This window comes from Rutidosis leptorrhynchoides, chromosome 5, assembly GCF_046630445.1.
Source record: "Rutidosis leptorrhynchoides isolate AG116_Rl617_1_P2 chromosome 5, CSIRO_AGI_Rlap_v1, whole genome shotgun sequence".
NCBI classification, from domain to species: Eukaryota; Viridiplantae; Streptophyta; class Magnoliopsida; order Asterales; family Asteraceae; genus Rutidosis; species Rutidosis leptorrhynchoides.
This window is the reverse complement of record NC_092337.1, coordinates 385,624,748-385,643,480: the sequence shown is the minus strand read 5'-3', so window position 1 is coordinate 385,643,480 and position 18,733 is coordinate 385,624,748. Positions and strand designations below refer to the sequence as shown.

General features: G+C 34.7%; 3 protein-coding genes across 5 annotated transcripts; 2 read left to right on the top strand and 1 right to left on the bottom strand.

Moving 5' to 3' along the window:
* The first annotated feature begins 1,212 nt into the window (after window positions 1–1,212).
* LOC139847876 (F-box protein SKIP14-like) lies at window positions 1,213–4,590 on the top strand. 2 transcript variants are annotated; one of them, XM_071837603.1, is made up of 3 exons: window positions 1,213–1,370; window positions 1,666–2,276; window positions 3,568–4,590. In XM_071837603.1, the coding sequence occupies exons 2-3, from the start codon at window positions 1,671–1,673 to the stop codon at window positions 4,114–4,116; spliced, it is 1,155 nt and encodes a 384-aa protein (XP_071693704.1). In that variant the 5' UTR covers window positions 1,213–1,370; window positions 1,666–1,670; the 3' UTR covers window positions 4,117–4,590. The 2 variants fall into 2 exon arrangements, with proteins under 2 accessions (XP_071693704.1, XP_071693703.1); XM_071837602.1 differs by having other exon boundaries at window positions 1,213–2,276.
* A 1,285-nt stretch (window positions 4,591–5,875) lies between these two features.
* Window positions 5,876–8,696, top strand: LOC139848200 (glyceraldehyde-3-phosphate dehydrogenase, cytosolic). 2 transcript variants are annotated; one of them, XM_071837933.1, is made up of 11 exons: window positions 5,876–6,147; window positions 6,555–6,655; window positions 6,754–6,869; window positions 6,963–7,062; window positions 7,259–7,321; window positions 7,497–7,557; window positions 7,697–7,794; window positions 7,948–8,090; window positions 8,179–8,262; window positions 8,340–8,429; window positions 8,511–8,696. In XM_071837933.1, exons 1-11 carry the CDS (start codon window positions 6,120–6,122, stop codon window positions 8,551–8,553), a joined length of 927 nt encoding a protein of 308 aa, XP_071694034.1. In that variant the 5' UTR covers window positions 5,876–6,119; the 3' UTR covers window positions 8,554–8,696. The 2 variants fall into 2 exon arrangements, with proteins under 2 accessions (XP_071694034.1, XP_071694033.1); XM_071837932.1 differs by having other exon boundaries at window positions 7,259–7,405.
* Window positions 8,697–11,525: 2,829 nt separating this feature from the next.
* LOC139847955 (prohibitin-3, mitochondrial-like) lies at window positions 11,526–14,095 on the bottom strand. The gene is made up of 2 exons (XM_071837687.1): window positions 13,182–14,095; window positions 11,526–11,736 (listed from the first exon to the last, which is right to left on the bottom strand). The coding sequence occupies exon 1, from the start codon at window positions 14,026–14,028 to the stop codon at window positions 13,186–13,188; it is 843 nt and encodes a 280-aa protein (XP_071693788.1). The 5' UTR covers window positions 14,029–14,095; the 3' UTR covers window positions 11,526–11,736; window positions 13,182–13,185.
* Window positions 14,096–18,733: the final 4,638 nt, after the last annotated feature.

Genomic DNA, 18,733 nt, shown 5'->3' with positions numbered 1-18,733 from the left:
ATCAATATGTCATGAAGAATGAAACCAACATCAAGTTTCACTACACGATCAATATGTATTTAGTCAACTCTTGCCCTCACACTAAAGATTCAGTAGGTAAATTTTAAAATATTGATATTCGGGACAAGCCGTGCAACGCATGGGCATTGCCCGCTAGTATTAATTAAAGTTATACCAATGAAAGTACATTTAAAACTTAATCTATTCATATAAATTTTATCAAATATTATATAACACAAATAAAATATTTAAAGTCAAAAGAGAAAAAAGTTAAAATGAGCTAGTTATTTGTAACAAAGAGAGTATTTATAAGAATTAAGTTATATACTTTAAATTTATTTTATATAATTCTTTAGCGGATAAATTATAAAAAATTACTTTATTCAAATACTTGGAAAAAATTACATAAGGCATCAATGTGATTTACTTCAAATTTCATGCACAATCCCTATACCTTTTTTACGTGCGTGTCATCGTAATTTACACTCGTTTGCAAGAGTCCCCGTGATTTACAGATACAATTTAGCGAGTGTAAAATACAGAAACACTATATGTTACTTAAAGAGACCACTCTCCAAACAAGTGTAAAGCGTGATAATTTCACATGTCAAAAATACTTCCCAAATGAAATATGGGATAACCCGTCATCTATTTTTATTTCATTTTTTCAGATAGTTATGAGTAAACTTATTACTAGTGTTGTAAACGACGACCGCCTTGACCATTGCGGCGGCCGGTGCAACGTTTTTTGACTAGCCCATCTCGACTCGAATAAAAACGTCTAATAAGGCGTTCAACGGTCAAAACTCAAATCAAAGTCGGAAAAAGTCTAAGTCAACGTTGGTCGAAGTTGACTTTTTGTATCCTTGAAGAAAAAATGTATAAATAAATTATAATTCTATATTCTATTTTTATAAAAATTAAAAAAAAAAAATCCTATATATTGTGTAAATTACAACCACCTCATCTTATTTGTGTATACTTAATTTTTTAAAATATTCATATTTGAAGTATTTATGTCCGAAATATCTATATCCAATGTAAAGTCAACGTTGATAAACTCCCGACTCGTCTCCCGCCGCGTTCCCGTCTCGACCGACTCGTGCCTCCAAAGTCTCCACCGACGCGTTTGGGACTCGCGTCTTTCACATTACATTTATTACATAAAAAATTAAAAATAATTAGCAAATAAGCAAACTCCTCTCAAAATAATTCTCGTAATACAAGGAAAGCAAACCTAGCAAACAAGTCTTCTAATTCCCAAATTAGGGTTTCAATGGCTTCCTTCCATTCGCCATTGAGCCCTTTCTGACTTTTTCTGTCTTCCTTCCTTCACCTGTTGTACTCATATAACATCATGCTTCAATGAGGTCAGATCCAATTCTTCGTTTTTCTCCCAAGTTCATCTATAATCAAATCCCAATTCAATTACATTTTTTTTTCTTTCCGATTGTATAAATTTCTTGCCTTTTTCTTTTTTTTTTTGTTAAAGCAATCCAACCCCAGAAAATTTAGCTAATTCCATTCAACTATTGGTTTATTTATGGTTATCAAGGTTGTTGGTAGGTAAAAAGCTTAAGCTTAAAACTTTATTAATAAAAAGAAAAAAGGTTTGATTTTATTCTTTCAACCCTAGCAATTTCTTGTTTTTTTAGCAATTTGTAGGAAGTATGGGTGATGATGTTATGTGTGATGCTAAAGTTTCTAGTTCAGATTATAAAGACATGAAATTTGATGGGTGTTATAAGGATTATATGAAATTGAATTGGAAATTGATTGACGATGTTAGTGATTTGTTGCCTTCTGATCCTTTTGAGATGAATTATGATGGTGGTGGGTGTAAAATTGAAATCAAGATAGATGATACAAATGGGTTGTTTTTATTTGATGGTAAATCAAAAAATTTCTTGAATTTGGTCAACAATGATCACAATGTGAATTGTGCTAATGATGATGATGATGATGATGATAATAATGATGATGATGGTGCACCTCATGATGCTATGTTTTATGCTCTTGGATATTTGGAAACAATGGATTTGCTTTCGGTTGAAGAAGTTTGTAGATCTTTACGTGACGGTGTTCGTAATGATCCGTTACTTTGGAGAAATATACACATTGATCCACCATTTGGGGAATTGTTTGGTGATAATTCGCTTTTAAAGATTACGAACAGAGCCAATGGCAGTCTTCAATCCTTGAGTCTTTTAGATTGTAGGAATATTACGGATATTGGTCTCGAGAATGTTTTCAAGACAAATCCGCTGCTAACGAAGGTCAGTTCATTACATGTATACGCGTGTTTATATATAGTTGTGTTTGTAGGATATGTTTTAATGTGTATTGGTGAGAATCGCCCTATAGTTTTAGTATATCTAATTTAATTATTTAGGGGAGTTCAATTTCAGTGACATAATAGAGTATCGAATTATAGAGAAAATTAGTTATATACCTTATCTATACCCTTGTTATATCTATTACTTCCTTGAACAATCAAAATCTAGCCAACTAGTCTCAATGTGGTTAAGAATTGACTAACAGAAGCTAATCGGAACACTATTTTATGCATCCACAAATTATTAATACAAAAAAAGTTCTTAAATAAGCATAACAATTTATTTAATCCACAAATTTTGCCATTTTATTATATTTATACTATTAATATTAATTTTCAAAATTTTGGCCCCCAAAATTTTTTGGGCCTGTTCGGGTGCAGACTCTGCACATGTACCGAAGACGCCCCTGGTGGGGCCCAAAATCCTATGCCATCAAATCTTAGGGTGGCCAGGGAAGGTTTGATAAATGGTTACGGGTTGGGTAGGCAGCGTACATCTGTATCAAAAATCCTCACCCTCCCGGTAACCTATACATGGCAAACCGCGACGGGTTAGGTCGGTTCGGGTAACGGGGGAAAACGGTTTGGGTTGAAATGGGGCATGGGTACAAATGAGTAAAATTTCTGAACGGATCCAAATGGGTCAGGTGAGGTCAGGTTCGGTAATGGGTCGTATGGGTAAAAAAAATATTTTTAGTTATTATTAATATACATTATACATAATAAATGATATTACCATGAAAATAATATACATAATAAAATAATAAAATAAAATATTAATTAATATATGTAATAAATGATTTTACCATGAACGATTTCATAAATGTTTGACGGATGAAACTTATCACGGAGTATGATCTTATGCTCGAACCGTTTGACCCATTTGATACTCATTAGACATGTTTCTTTATATGTTATATTTTGCATAGGAGACCCAATAGGTTGGAGGGAAACCTATTGGACCTCATTTTTAAGGTTTGGGGTTTACATTGTCAGGCTTTTTTTCAAGACCCAATTGACCGAAAATCTTGACCCAGTTGACCTAGATTTGAGAGTATGGATCTCAATTGCTAGGTATACGGTAACCCGAACAGGGAAAACCTCATAACTTTTTTTAATACGAATTAAATTCATAAGCTAAAGAGGGCTACACAAAATCAAACAGACACTTTAAAACTCGCATCTAAACAATTTCCTAGATAACTAACGCTACATGCGTGATTTTTATGCAGCTATGTATAGCGGGTTGTGATGGGCTGAGTATGGAAGGTCTCATAAATAACATGAAATTTTTGAAGTCTTTAAATGGAAGTGGCATAAAGCGACTAAGAATTGGTGGGATCTATAGCATAAAATCAGATCAATATGAAGAGATAAAGAAACTATTGTCAATAAATCAGCAGCAGCAGCAGCCGAACTCCTTTAAACCACGGTTCTATAACGGTGATAATTTGTATCTTTCGTTAGATAATGATCGTCCAATTGACGTTGAATCATGTCCAAAGTGTCGGTACTTAAGGCAAATTTATGATTGTCCGCTTGAGAATTGTACAGAGCGCTGTAGGGCGTGTACGTTCTGTATCCCTCGTTGCATTAGTTGTGGGTGCTGTTTTCGTGAACGGGATTACATGGAAACATTTTGTCTTGAGCTTCTTTGTATGGAATGTTTAACGCAGATTTTAAGTTTCCAAGATGAAGAAGATGAAGAAGAAGAAGAAGAAGAAAGTGTATCTTGTGGGTCCCATCAACAAGCAACTTATCACTTTCGCTTTTATGGCTAGATGTAAGCTGATGTTTATGGCTTCAGTTGAAGATATTGGCTAGCTGGTTATGGCGTTCAAAAAAAAAAGGAAAAAAATAAAAAGAAAAAATGTAAAAAAAAAAAAAAGAAAAAGGAAAAAAAATTGGCTAGCTGGTTATGACCCATCCATCTTGGTTGATTGTTAAAAGTAAGGCTGGTTTTCAAGATGGGTTGTTCGGCTCATGCAGATTATTCGCTATGAAAATGGGCATAAAGTAATGGACTTTTTAGTTGTTTTTCTGTATCCTTGGTAGGATTGTTTCCGATTTATCTGTTATGGTTTTAATAGGACCTGCAGTATGGATATGGAAACATTGTGCCACCTTGGTTGACTGATGCAAAGATCATATATGTAGATGTACGGTATTCGTGTACTCAGTTTCCAATAAATGCCCATAAAGATGTACTTAAATAATAAATTCACTTGCATATGTAATCTGATGATTGTTGGTTATTAGTGTGTGTCAGATTGTACATTTTAGACGCTTAGCTTAATCGCTTGATGCAAATGTGGTTTATCTTGCATAAAACTAGGTAGTCATTTGGATACTGAGGGGATAAATAAGCAAACAAATTGATGCTCTAGAACAGTTGTTCATAGGGCATGTTTAACACCGCACATCTAAGTTGCTGGATTCAATTTGTTGAATTCATTGCCTTCCTTTTTGGATCATTATTTTTTTATTTTTATTTTTTATTTTTTTGAACAGCAGTACGGGAACACCCATGAGGGACTTAACCACCCACAAGTTCATCTCCCGTAATTGCATAACCCACCCCCAACTGCTGCCCATGAGAAAACCCGACCCAATCTTAGGGCATGAGCGGTAAAACCACCTCCCCGCAACGCGATGCGCGAAAGACACCCTTGAGTGAAATTCAAGGGTAAAGGGGCAGCCTCGTGTGCAATGTTGCACTCTACGGGAGTCGAACTCCTGACTTCTCGCTAAGGATATGTATGTGAAGAGTCGTTCAACTAAGAGGTCAAGAGTTTAAGCCTTGTAATAGACATGTATATATTCGTAAATAAATTCATGTTGGGTGCGTGAATTTGTTTTTTAAAAAAAGTCAATGAATATTATAATGAACATCGAGTTATAATTGAAAAAGTTTTTGTACATTTGATAAATATTAAGGTCATAATATTTGAAATGTGGGTTAGGTGAGAATATGAGAAACAAAACTAGATTACAAACGAATCGGAAATTAGGTTTATGTGAGAATGTGGTCATTCCATTTCAATTCTAATTAATGTAAGTTGATTGATATAAAATATTTTTTTTGAAGGAAATGTTATTTTTTCAATTCAAACGACACAATTATAGGCTTCGAATAGTATATAAGGGGTGTGTTTGGACGAAATTAGCTAGAGCTGGAGCTGGAGCTGGAGCTTATGAGTTAGAGCTGGAGATGGAGCTGGAGCTTATTTTTAAAGCTGGTAGCTGGAGCTTATTATTTTTTAGAAGTGTTTGGTAAACTACCTGGAGTGTATTTTTCAATTCATAAGCTCTACTTTTTTATAAGCTACTAGAAGTAGCTTATTTTTTAGAGCTTATGATTTTCCTAAGCTCTACTTTTTATGTCTACCAAAAAAGCTTATTTCTTGAAGCTTATTAAAATCATAAACTGTTATAAGATCTTGCGCCAAACACACTCAAGGTTAATATCAAATCTTTTTGGGAAGAATGACAACACATTAATATTTGAGGGAATCCAAATGTTACAATGCATAAGTTAAGGGACTAATCTGAACATTTCAATCTCCGGCAAACACGCCGGAGCAATCTTCACGTTGAGCGAAGTTCACGGTCTCCATTCGATTCAACTATCGCCTTTCACTACCGACCGTACAACTATATTTACCTCTACACATAATTACATATATATACTCACAAATTTAGCCCTAATTTCATATTACCTGAATCTCCACTATATAACTACTACTCAATCTTATTACACTTCCTTAATTTTCATTAATCAAGCATGGCCAAAATCAAGATTGGAATCAACGGTAATTATATATGATCATCCTCCAACATTCTCATTCATACAATTTGAAAAAAAATTTGCATTTTCTTTTTTTTTGAAAGGCAAGTTGTTGGCATCGAATAATCTCATTTGTCACGCACGCACGCGTTTTTGGGCAGGAAACCCGAACCGCATTACAGGGATCCGAACCTTATACCATCCCGAGGGGCAGGCGGTCGGACATGGGTCCTGCATACGGGTCGGTAAAACCTTCCCCTGGGCAACTCGGCTTTGAAATAAATCCCACGAATATTTTTAAGGGGAGAGACTCGAACTTGAGACCCCCCACCCCCATCCCAATGCACAAGTGCAAAAGGGTGAACCACTGGACCACAAGGGTGAGTTCTGCTTTTTCTTATTTATTTTGTTATTTTATTTTTTGTCGTACAGGTTTCGGTAGAATAGGGCGGTTGGTAGCGAGAGTTGCATTACAGAGTGATGATGTTGAACTTGTTGCTGTTAATGATCCTTTCATTACAACAGATTACATGGTACATATTTTGAATTAATTAACATTTTATATTTTATATGACATTAGTTTGCCTAAATTCATATGTTTATAATGAATATATATGTAATTTTTGTGCAGATTTACATGTTTAAATATGATAGTGTTCATGGACAATGGAAAAAGGATGAGATTAAAGTGAAGGATGAAAAGACACTTTTATTTGGTGATAGGCCTGTTACAGTTTTTGGCATGAAGTATGTATTTTTTATTACTATTGTCATTTTTTGTTATCATTGCAAGCTTAATTAACATGAAAATGAAATTTTGTTTAAATTGATTTATTCTAGAAATCCAGAGGAGATCCCATGGGGCGAGGCTGGAGCCGAATATGTTGTCGAGTCTACTGGCGTTTTCACCGATAAGGACAAGGCTGCTGCTCATTTGAAGGTCTGCATTATCATTTTTAATTTGGTTGAAATGCATATGGGGTATGATTATTGCAATCACATTAATGCACAAATTGTAAAGTGTCACTTTCATATCATAATTTTTTGTTTTACCAAAAGGTTAATGTTATTTTACTTGAACTGGTTATAGGAATATATTGTTATAGTTAGTGATGTTTAATTTGGTGGTTTATTAGGGAGGTGCGAAGAAGGTTGTTATCTCGGCTCCAAGTGCAAATGCACCGATGTTTGTCATGGGTGTAAACGAGGAGGAGTACAAATCTGATATCACTATCGTCTCTAATGCTAGTTGCACAACTAACTGTCTTGCTCCATTAGCAAAGGTTATTTTTTACATATTTCTTTTACTTGCAACCAATTTGTTAATCATATAAATGTTTAATGTTTAATGTACTCATTATGTATTATATACAGGTTATTCATGACAAATTTGGCATTGTGGAAGGCCTTATGACCACTGTTCACTCCATCACAGGTCAGCAACACATACTTTCTAAATTTCACACAATTTTCTATTAAGGTTATATTAAAATTAAACAGTGGGTGATTAATTTTATTATTATTAATTTTTTTATTTATTTTATTTTATTTTTTATTATTTTTTTTATGATCAGCAACTCAGAAGACAGTTGATGGTCCATCGATGAAGGATTGGAGAGGTGGAAGAGCTGCTTCTTTCAACATTATTCCTAGTAGCACTGGAGCTGCTAAGGTATGTATATGTATATGTATATGTATATATATATATATATATATATATATATATATATATATATATATATATATATAGAATGCAATTTTTGAAAGTTTTATTGAAAATGAATTACATGTGTCAACTGAATTAACTGTTTTTTTTTTTTTAAAGGCTGTTGGAAAAGTTCTTCCCGCTCTTAATGGGAAACTTACAGGAATGGCCTTCCGAGTTCCTACTGTTGATGTATCTGTCGTTGACCTTACTGCTAGGCTTGAAAAGCCTGCATCTTATGATGAGATCAAGGCTGCTATTAAGTGAACGATCTTCTAATCATCATTTTAATATCATCACTAATTATGTATATGATAATATAATTTTTATTTATTTGTTGGAATCGTCTAGGGCTGAGTCTGAGGGAAGTTTGAAGGGAATCTTAGGTTATACCGAAGATGATGTTGTGTCAACCGACTTTGTGGGTGACTGCAGGTAAGTGTCGGTATTTTAGTAGTGCAGAGTTTAATAAAAGTGTGCCTGGAGAATATACTGATTTTGTGTTACAACAGGTCTAGCATATTTGATGCGAAGGCTGGAATTGCTCTGAATGACAACTTTGTGAAGGTTGTTTCTTGGTATGATAACGAATGGGGATACAGGTACAAATCTTTATAGATTTTGGGATTGTTTTCTTGTGTTTGATTATGTGGCATAAGTTGATTATTTAATATTTGTTGCAGTAACCGTGTTGTTGACTTGATCCGCCATATGTCCAAGTCTTGAGCTGTTTGTGTAGCTGTGTAACTGGATGACAATGGATTCCAGTTACAGTTGCATGCAGGTTGATTCAGCTTCATGGTTTTGAAGTTGTTTGAGGAATAATTAGAGTTTGTGTAATCCGTTTTTTCACATTTTGTAATTGTGATACCGTCACGTCTTTCACAATTTTGAGTAAATGCAATTGTTTTAATTACATGTGAGTGGATCGTAAATCTATGAAAATGGTAATGCCAAACTAACATCTTTATAAAGAAGAATTTCATGGATACTGGTTTTCAAAAAAAAAAAAGTAACTGATCAAACATGCCCACCAAAGGTTTTATCAACCTCACCTTGGACCATTCTTTCACAGTTATGTGTATCATTCAACACTATTCACACAATAATCTTGGGTTTATCACAATACACATAAATGGTTATGCAGTTTTCCAATGATGCATTACGCGCACCAGGGCACAAGTTAGTTTTCTTGAAACTATCCAACATAACTAATTATTAGCTATAGATTACTGAATGTTTTTTTTGTCAAATGTCCTTGATTTTTAACTTTTGTTTCCTTCTCTTTTATATTTGCAAAAGTAATGTAGCAGTTCTTACAGCCCAAATTTGCTTGTTTTCTTTAATTTTTTTTGTGATTTTGAAACTATGGCGTGCATTGCAGCCTGCCAGCCTCAAAGTCACACCCACTCCTTATCATCTCTCTAATTGCATTTGTTGCTTCATTTGCTGTTTTCAACCTTAAAAGCCCCTTAACCAAACCATAAGACCACACGTTACGCCGCGTTAGGATTTGACTTGGTAATTTTTGACACCCCTAACGCATGTTATGGGGCGTTAAAACGTATGAAGAGGCAGTGTCAGCTTCGTTACCAACGAGAAAAATGAGGCGTTGGATTCCATGTGGAGCGACCGATTGGTTGCGGCTTTATAACCGTTTGACAACGGCTAACTTTTTCGAAAATACTTTTTTCAATTATAAATACCACATTTGTGATCACAAAAAATCGACGATTATGTTTGAAGCAGTTGCTTCATATAAATACCACATGGGGTGATCACTAATGTCAGGCTTCTCAGTCCCTTCCGCCATCTTGTAAGCTTCATGAAACCTAGCAGGGCCGTCTCAAATTTTTGCAATTTTGCAAGTCCTCGTTCAAGAAATAAAAATGGACGCTTAAAAACGTTATATAATATTATTAAAATGTTATCATTAGGAATAGCAAAAGTAAAAATGGACTATTCAACAATGATGTTTCAATATCATTGTTTTCGAGTTCTCTTAATCAAGACGACTTCGACTTGGGGTATTTTGTGTCGAATGAAGACAAAAGTTTTCTTTTAGCTGTAAGCTTTTTTTCCTTACTTGGACCGATAGCAAAACATGTATATATAAAGGGTGGTTTGAAATTTTGGTCCTTTTAAAATTTGGAACTCTGTTCGATGGCCTATCTTGCACACTTTCTAAGCCGCCCCTAAAATCTACCTTTGCTTACAAATGTAATTGTCTTCGATCCCAATCAACCCATTTTGTTTGACTCGCCATCTCATAGACTTGTTTGACTTGCATCCGTTTCAACCCACCAGCCCATTTTGTCACCAGTAATCTTATGTCTCTGTCTTGTCTTCGATCTGTTGTCCCTGTCCTGCCCATTTAGTCGCACCTAATCTCATATATTTATTTTCTGTACATAGTATCATGAGAAGATACTCTATCAGCGGTTTAATGATTTTGTAATTTAGATCAACCAAAACAAATTTTTATGCACATACATACGAACTCAAAAGCTTAAAATTGAGCTTTCTAATCTTATAAACTAGAGATTTATTTGCAAATACATAATAATATATACTCATAACTTTACAATTGAGCTTTCCAATCATTAAAGCGTGTAAATGAATACTTACAATTGGCATTTGCTTTCGTTTTAATTTTCTACACATTTTTAGTTATCTAATTTAATTTATTATATAAATATAAATTTAATTTAATGATAAGTTTAATCATCAAAAGACTATTAGTCTACAAATAATCAAAATTTCCAAGCCAGGCTTGAACGAGCATATCTTCTCACACCGACCTTGAGCCTTGGAAATTAAACTTGTGTTGTTGCTTTTGATTTATAGAGCAGGGCCTCAATTTGTGTTGTTGATAGTGGGATAATTTCGTTATTACCATTACTGAGTACATGGTTCTGATCTAATACAACAGATGCCCTTCGGCTTTGGAAAAATTATTTTTGTATCAAGTAATATAAGAATCTTGAAATGGCTAACTGCCTAACCATGTGTTATTGTAACATACGATTGTGGTTATGCAGTTTGTATGCCACAGTTTTATGCATTCCTCTTAGTTATTTTCTAGGTAAATACGTTAACTTTTATTAACAAGGCTTTGTTATTGTTTCCTCATCCCCAACTTTACAAACATATTTCCCGCTAGCAGGAAATGCAACCCGTCTAGGCCAAGCAGGTACTTACATACATACGTTACTTTGTTATTAATATTTAATCAATTGAGAATACACTATTTATAGATCTGTAAATCATTTGTAGGTTGTGATTCCTAATTAGAAGATACTACATACTAAATATTTCATAAGATGAATATTCATACAATCACACCAACAACAGCCAATTTTAATGTAGTACCTACTTAGCTAATAAGCTCAAGTCAAATCAAGTTCATGATCATCTCTACTCGTTTGCAATCCTAAATGTCCTCAAGCATACCAAGTTACACTATATCTACATGTAACTAATGACTAACGAGTATACATACTATCTTCCAGCTACACATGTTTATCACATAAAGAATGCAAATCCTATAACAAATTTAATGATCTAACAAAATTGCATCACTTATCACGAAAATAAGTCACCAGTTCAAGTTATTTTTCACATAACAAGTGAATTCAACAAACAAAGAAATGCCATTTGTTAGAATAATGAAACTAAATCGCAATATAGATGTTTCCTATACCAGATAAATTATGCAAACGTCAATAAACCAATATATTGCCATACTAACTCATCAAGAAACGCTAAAAAAGTCGCTCCAGTTATTATCAAAAGATTACACAGCAATGTCTTCAAGTTTCTCAACTTGTAATTGTTAAAACGATAAGTGAAACTAGTAAAGTGTAGAAGAAAAGGATAGAAATGCACTTGCCCTTTCAGCTACCAGCCCTGCAAGAATAAAAATAAAGCAAAATATAAGAAAGCATTATAGGCACAAGTTCAGGTAACCAAATCGACGGATAAGGGTTGAAAAAATGACAGAAATAAAATACAAATAGATGCAGATGATGTGTACAATACAGGTAATCGGGTAATGTTTCCTTATAATTTTTAAGACTACTAGGCGTCAAATGTCAGATAAAACCGATTTGTGCAACCTATCTAACACATCACATAACAATAACAATGCTAATAAAACAGTAACAATAACATTTATGAAAGTAAGGTTACATGGGAATTGTTTGATAGTTGTCTAACTCAGTCAGTTGGGAATAACGTTTGGTCAAAAGACGTGATCTCTCTCGACTTGAGAATACACTCAACAGGTCAACAGTATATTTATACGTATAATATATAAATCTCAAAGTACATCTAGTAAGATCACTTATTTCTACTCAATATCTTCAGATGCAAATGGTCAATGTTAGTCAACTACCGCCGGTTTAACTGTCATTAAGTTTATTACTACATTTACTAATTATCAAAGTGAAAGGAGACTTCCTATTGGTCGGTCACTATTCACCAATAGTGGCCGGCCACCATTCATCTTTCTTTTTTTTTTTATTTCCCACTAATCCTCATTTTAATTTTTTTTTCCCCGGAATTCCTATTGGCCAAGAACTGTTCATCATTTTTTTTTGGGCTATTATGTCTTTATTATTTGGAGAAAGTTGATAAGATAGTATACATGAATACATACACTAGCTATTACACGGTTTAAAATATATAATATTTTTTATTTTTTATTTTTTTAGTTAAATCGCTAGCACTTTTCAAGCAGCAGCGCGCGAACCCCACCTTTCTTGTTATCACCATAATGACAGTTATATTAGTCCAGGCAAGCTTTCTTAGAAATTCATTTCCATTCAAGTAATACTGCCATGAACTGTCACTTTAAATCTAAAAAAGTAAAGCCCCTATGAAACGTAATCCGAATAAACAAGAAAAGGAACCAAACAGTCAAAGGGTACAATGTGCTGTAAATCAGGTCAAACTTAACAATCAAATTAACAATTAACAATTAACAATTACTTATCTATTACAGAATACATTTATTCCATAAAAACAGATACTTGTATGAATCACATGTTAGCAACAATTACATATCTAGCATAATGTTATACTGCTGTAATTAACAGTTCATCGTGTTTCCACTATTAGAAAGTCCAGTTAAACCACATTCAACAACTTAAAAGATGAGTGTATAATCAATCCCAAGCAAGTAATTTCACAGACCGTATTGCAAAGTAACTATAGCAATTAGCACACACTGAAATAAAAGAGCATCCATATACAAGTATACAACTAAACTCGAAAGCTTAATACACTGTTACCAACTACCAAATATGTACTAATTAAAAGAAATCTAAATAGATCAAAGTATAGCATTATACCTGTCTAGCGAGATGCATTAAGCCCTAGAAGCATCTGACTCCCACTACCAGGAAGATAAGTGACATTATTACTCCTAGCCAAAGTGCTTGCAATCTCCCTAGAAGCTTCAATCCTTCTCAGCTCAATCAATCCCATACCAGCAGCAGCAGTAGCATCAGATATCAACTTAGCCGACTCACTCTCACCTTCCGCCCTAATAATCGCAGCCCTACGTTCCTGTTCCGCTTTCGCAACCACAAATTTCGACCTCTCAGCCTCCTGTTGAGCCACCTGCTTCTGCTCCACAGCCTTCGAAAACTCAGCTCCATACGACAAATGCGTGATCGCAACATCATCAAGCAAAATATTAAAATCCTTAGCCCTACGAACCAAACTATCGCGAACCAGCGCCGAAACCTGCGGCCGCTCGGTAAGTAATTGATCGGCGTTAAATTGAGCCACGACAGCTTTCAATACTTCATTTCCGATCGACGGAAGTACTTTTTCGTCGTATTCGGTACCTAGGGTTTTGAAAATTGACGGTAATTTGTTGACCTCGGGACGGGATAGAACACGTAGGGTTAGGTTAACCATTTGGAGATCTTTTGTGCCAGAAATTGAAGAGAATGTGTGAGGTCTTGTACGGATGTCAAATATGTACGGCGTTTGAAGCCATGGAATAAGGAAGTGAGTACCTTCACCAACAGTGTCGTCGATGACTCCACGAAAACGGTCGAACAGAACGGCGCGTTGGCCGCCGTCGACGGTGTAGAGCGCTGAGTTGGCGACGGCAGCGGCGGTTCCGAGGCCGAAAGCCGCACGTGCGACATTGGTGAGGAAGTTGACGGCGGATGGATTGGTTGCCATTTTTTGCGAATGAATTTGCAAGAAAAGTTATGGAGGTTAGAGAGAGAAACTAGGGTTTTAGATAGAGAATGGGTAGATCGAGGGTTTTACAGGCGTGTCTATCTTGTTGTGCAAGTCAATTATACAAGCCCAATTAAACTTAATTGAGGCCCATTAGAATGAAGCCCGAATTGCCTGATTTGGTTACTTTATATAAGCCCAAAAACTGATGATCATATGTTTAGTTGGGAAATTGGTTACCCATTTTGAAAAGTATTTAAGAAAATGCCCTTGAAATTTCATTAATGCAATAATGTCCATTACGATGCGTATAGCTTTGTGCTTAGTGTGTAGTCATCGAGCACATAAGCAAGACAAAGAAGTGGTACGCATCACGCACTAACCAATCAGCAACAAGCATGGTGCATGTTGTTTGTTTAATAAGGCGTTCAAATCAGTTTAAAACTCACACACACCTAAAACCTCGAAACACACAGTGGCGATTTCAGGAATAAAATGCAATATGGTCTCGAATTTTTTTCACTACCATTTATATTTGAATGCTATTTTAGTGGTAGTTTACTTTCAAAAAACTACAAACTCGAAAAATATATGGTGTCCAAGTAGTTAAATTTAGTAGTGTCCTAAACAATTTAAAAGAAAAATTATAAATTTGAAAAAATATATGGGGTCCTGCAGTTAAATTTGGTGGTATCATATACAATTTAAAGGGTATTTTTTACTAAAAATTTTCAAACTAGTGGTGTCCCGTGACCCCACGGGTATACTACTAGAGTCGCTAATGAACACACGTAAACAATGATTTTCATGAATGCGTTCGATTCAACATTTTTTTGCTTGTTACTCACTCGATCGTAGTTAAAATTCAACCTACAACTGTGACTATACCCGTTTAACATGCACGCACACGCGAAAAACCCACTTTGGCTTTTTTTTAAGCAAAAATCCAACAAATCCAAGGAATAAAAGTTGTTATTCAATATTGGACACTTTCACATCTTATACAATGGCTAACAATCAGTTAAAAAACCACTTTACTAAATATTGATTCCTATTTGTTATAGAAGTTTCGTGGAACGCTTGGCGTGCGTATATTACTACAAGAAAAACGCTCATTTGTGACGATCTTTTAGTGACGACTCAATATTTGATCACTAATAATGTTATTTAGTTACCATTAAAAAAGTGGTCACTAAATTTTGGTCACTAAACGATATTAGTGACCAAACAAATGGTCACTATAGTGACCAATTTTGATATTTTGGTCTCTAAAAATATTTTGTCACGGATCTATAGTGAAGAGAAGTGACCAACCTATTTTGGTCACTAATTTGATTTAGTGATCATTTTAGTGTTATTAGTGACCAATGGCCTTCGTCACTAAAGCTCAATTTTCTTGTAGTGTGTGTATATGGTGTTTTTGGCGAAATTGCGTGTGTGTATGTAATATATATGTATTTTAGGTATTGTTTAGTTGTTATTCATGTTTTTAGGCTTAGATTTGTTCTTAGATTAAACAAATACTAAGAAAAACTGCTTTTTGGTTCCTGCGTGTTGCTACAGTTTTTCTGTTTTCGTGTTTGATTGATGTTCCTTTTGGTTTGTTTTCAAGGTATTGAATATTTATGGTTGCGCTTACCCCGAAGAATGGTTTGCCTACACCTTGAAGCATATCATTTTAGTTGACTAAAACATAACGTGCCATATTTACATGGACGATTTTCGACCCATGGTTAGATGACCGGATGATTGTCTAGAAAAGATTCAAAATTTCGTCCGGAAAAACTATCAGGCACGAACCTTTTCGGACGACATGTCGTCCGAAAAGGTCTATCAAGAAGAAAGTTTGTCTAGAAAGGACGAAGAATGTCGTCCCGAAAAGGTGTGTTTCTCATATTGTGTTGAATGTCCCAAAATTACAACGATATTAAACAACGAGTTAGAAGTCACTGACGAGGGCCACATTGAGGTACCACGCAATCGATCATATCAATGTCACGTGTCAGGAGGAAACCGCTTTAAAAAACCCAAGGATCAAACCCATGACGTATCACATCCTGTGATACCCAAATACTTTGGTACCACTACGCCAAGTGGTAAAAGAATAAAAGGAGATTGGGATTTTAGTTAGGATAGGGGTTAGGGAAGCAACATGACATTGCCTTCACTTTTGTGTTTACGGCCATGTGAAAAGGTAGCTTTACAAGTACTATTTCATAGTGGAGGAAAAAGTATTGAAGAAACTAATTAGGAATGACATTATTACATGAATTATTGTTGCCAAAAGCAAGATATACATGAAAGCTACATGTCCAAATCGACTACCTTCTTCCTATAATCTTAACAAATAATTTTCATCCTTTGTAATCTTTAAAGTCCGTATTTTGCAATATGAAACAAAATTGAAAGTTGTGTATCGTATCATCTTTTCTCCTATTGTTAACTTCAGTTAAACATAAATTGGGTATATGTTATCGGTAGCAGTTAGATTTTTTAACGGCAATGTAAACTGATGCACAAGTTATCAAGTTGGGGTTGAGAGTTTCAATCTAGCTACTAGAAATCCAGATGTTTTAAAATTTTAAGTCGGGTGATCAAGATTCGGGCTAATGGATCCACTATACATGCACCTAACAACCCAATAAAATTTAAACACTTTTAAACATAATTAAGTTAGGTTAAAAAAAGAGTTTACGGAGAAAGTAACTCTAAAAAAATAAGTTATTTTAGATATGTTTGACAAAATTAGTTAATAGTTAAAAATGAAAGCATATATTTAGTGGTAGCTGAAGCTTTATAAGCGTTTAGTAACTAGTTGAACATAAAAGATAAAAAGTATTAGTATTTTACTAACGTTGGCCTTAAAGACTGTCGTTAAGGTGCTTTAAAATCTTGTACATGACGGTTACGTTGACTTTTATATAGCGGTTATTGTTAATTTACAAGTCTTTAAAACACCTTAACGACAACCCTGAGGGCTGTCGTGAGAAAAATTCAAAATATTGTACATATACTAATGGACATGAATTTTTGTGTCGTTTAGGAACATATACGTTGTCGTTTGATTTAATACAGTGAAGTTTGCCACATTACTCTTTTAGACTCATGGCATATTCTTTTTTCAACCTTTTTAGCCTTCTATTGATATGTAACACCGTACCATTTTTTATTTTTTTTAATTCACAGCATATTCTTTTTTCAACCTTTTTAGCCTTCTATTGATATGTAACACCGTACCATTTTTTATTTTTTTTAATTCACAGCGAAAGTATTTAAAGCATATAACATTTACATATTACAATACAACTGGTGTTACTTTTCAAAACAGTTATACATAGTTATATTAAACATCATAGTTCTTCAGTATGTCAAACATAACCCACGCACGGCTATCTTCTCCCGTCCCTAGCATGTAAAACAATATAACCTGCAGGGGAGAAAATGTGAGAGATTAGCATAACGCTAAGTGAATGAGATATCCCAACAGATATTACTATCAAGTACCAAACCTAGCCTTTAAGGATCATGCATCTGGTCATGGGCATGTGGACATAGCTTTATATAGCTATCATATAATATAACATTAGACATCTGTAACATATAGAGCTAGGCAGTAATTCAACTAACGAAGTAGCAATAGCATCAACAAGCTATTCATTAAAGGCACCAAAGGCACTACACTAACATAGCCTTACATAGCTATACAATAAGGGTATCAATAGCTCTACATAGATATTCATTAAGTACCAATAGCTCTACACAACTATTCACTCTCATAGCACTAACGGCTATACATAGCACTAACGCCTATAAATACAAGAGGATCGTTGACCCTGCCAGGTCTACAACTGCTAGCTGATCAAGCTAGAGGTGTACCGATAGCCCTCGTTATTATCACACAGTATACCTCTCCTGACGTTTACATACGTCAATTGCAATATACTGCCATTACAATAACCAATGAGCCCAACCCTTCTATACACGGTTGACTTCTTCTGTCCCTTCTATACACGGACAGTTCTCACATGTGCACATAAACCACCTACAACCTCATGGTAGGTAACATCACTAATAAACACAGGACACCCTAATCAGGCATGCTATAGATTCAATCTAATCGGGCAACCTGGTAATAACAGTATCACCTACTACTTATAATGACAATAGTAATCAACATGCATATATAGATTATCATAATCTTTACTAGCATAACAGTGGATAGTAACTATACTTGTTACTAAATACCAATATTCATAAGGATAGTCACACTCACCGATTACCAGTAAGAACTCAGTGGTCTAATGTTATTGAGTCTTCTTCGTTCCTTTATCACCTGAGAACATCATTTACTGAGTTAGTATACTTCTCCAATCAATGATAATCATCAATTAATACTATAAACCACATTATATAACTCTACATTCATTATTTGACAAGGCTACAAAGTGTCCATGCGAAAACAGCCCTTATACGCGTGTAAAACGAAGCATACAAGCTATCGTGTCTTTTTGACCCAAAATAAAGTCTGATTTATTACTTTAAAACCTTACCATTGGAAAGTACACTTCATTACGTTTTCAAAGATATTTGATTCATCAAAAACGGAGTTACGGATTGAAAGTTATGGCCAAAACAAGTTTTCCAAAAAGCTGACAGACTACAACCGCGCGGGAGCACCTGCAACCGCCCGGTTGCACCCAAAATG

Coding starts and splice junctions, on each gene's coding strand:
- LOC139848200 (XM_071837932.1), top strand. CDS start 6,120: ATGGCCAAAATCAAGATTGGAATCAACG. Junction 7,406..7,496: donor GTCTTGCTCCATTAGCAAAG/GTTATTTTTTAC, acceptor TATTATATACAG/GTTATTCATGACAAATTTGG. Junction 8,091..8,178: donor GAGATCAAGGCTGCTATTAA/GTGAACGATCTT, acceptor GGAATCGTCTAG/GGCTGAGTCTGAGGGAAGTT.
- LOC139847955 (XM_071837687.1), bottom strand. CDS start 14,028: ATGGCAACCAATCCATCCGCCGTCAACTTCCTCACCAATGTCGCACGT.
- LOC139847876 (XM_071837603.1), top strand. CDS start 1,671: ATGGGTGATGATGTTATGTGTGATGCTAAAGTTTCTAGTTCAGATTAT. Junction 2,277..3,567: donor CAAATCCGCTGCTAACGAAG/GTCAGTTCATTA, acceptor ATTTTTATGCAG/CTATGTATAGCGGGTTGTGA.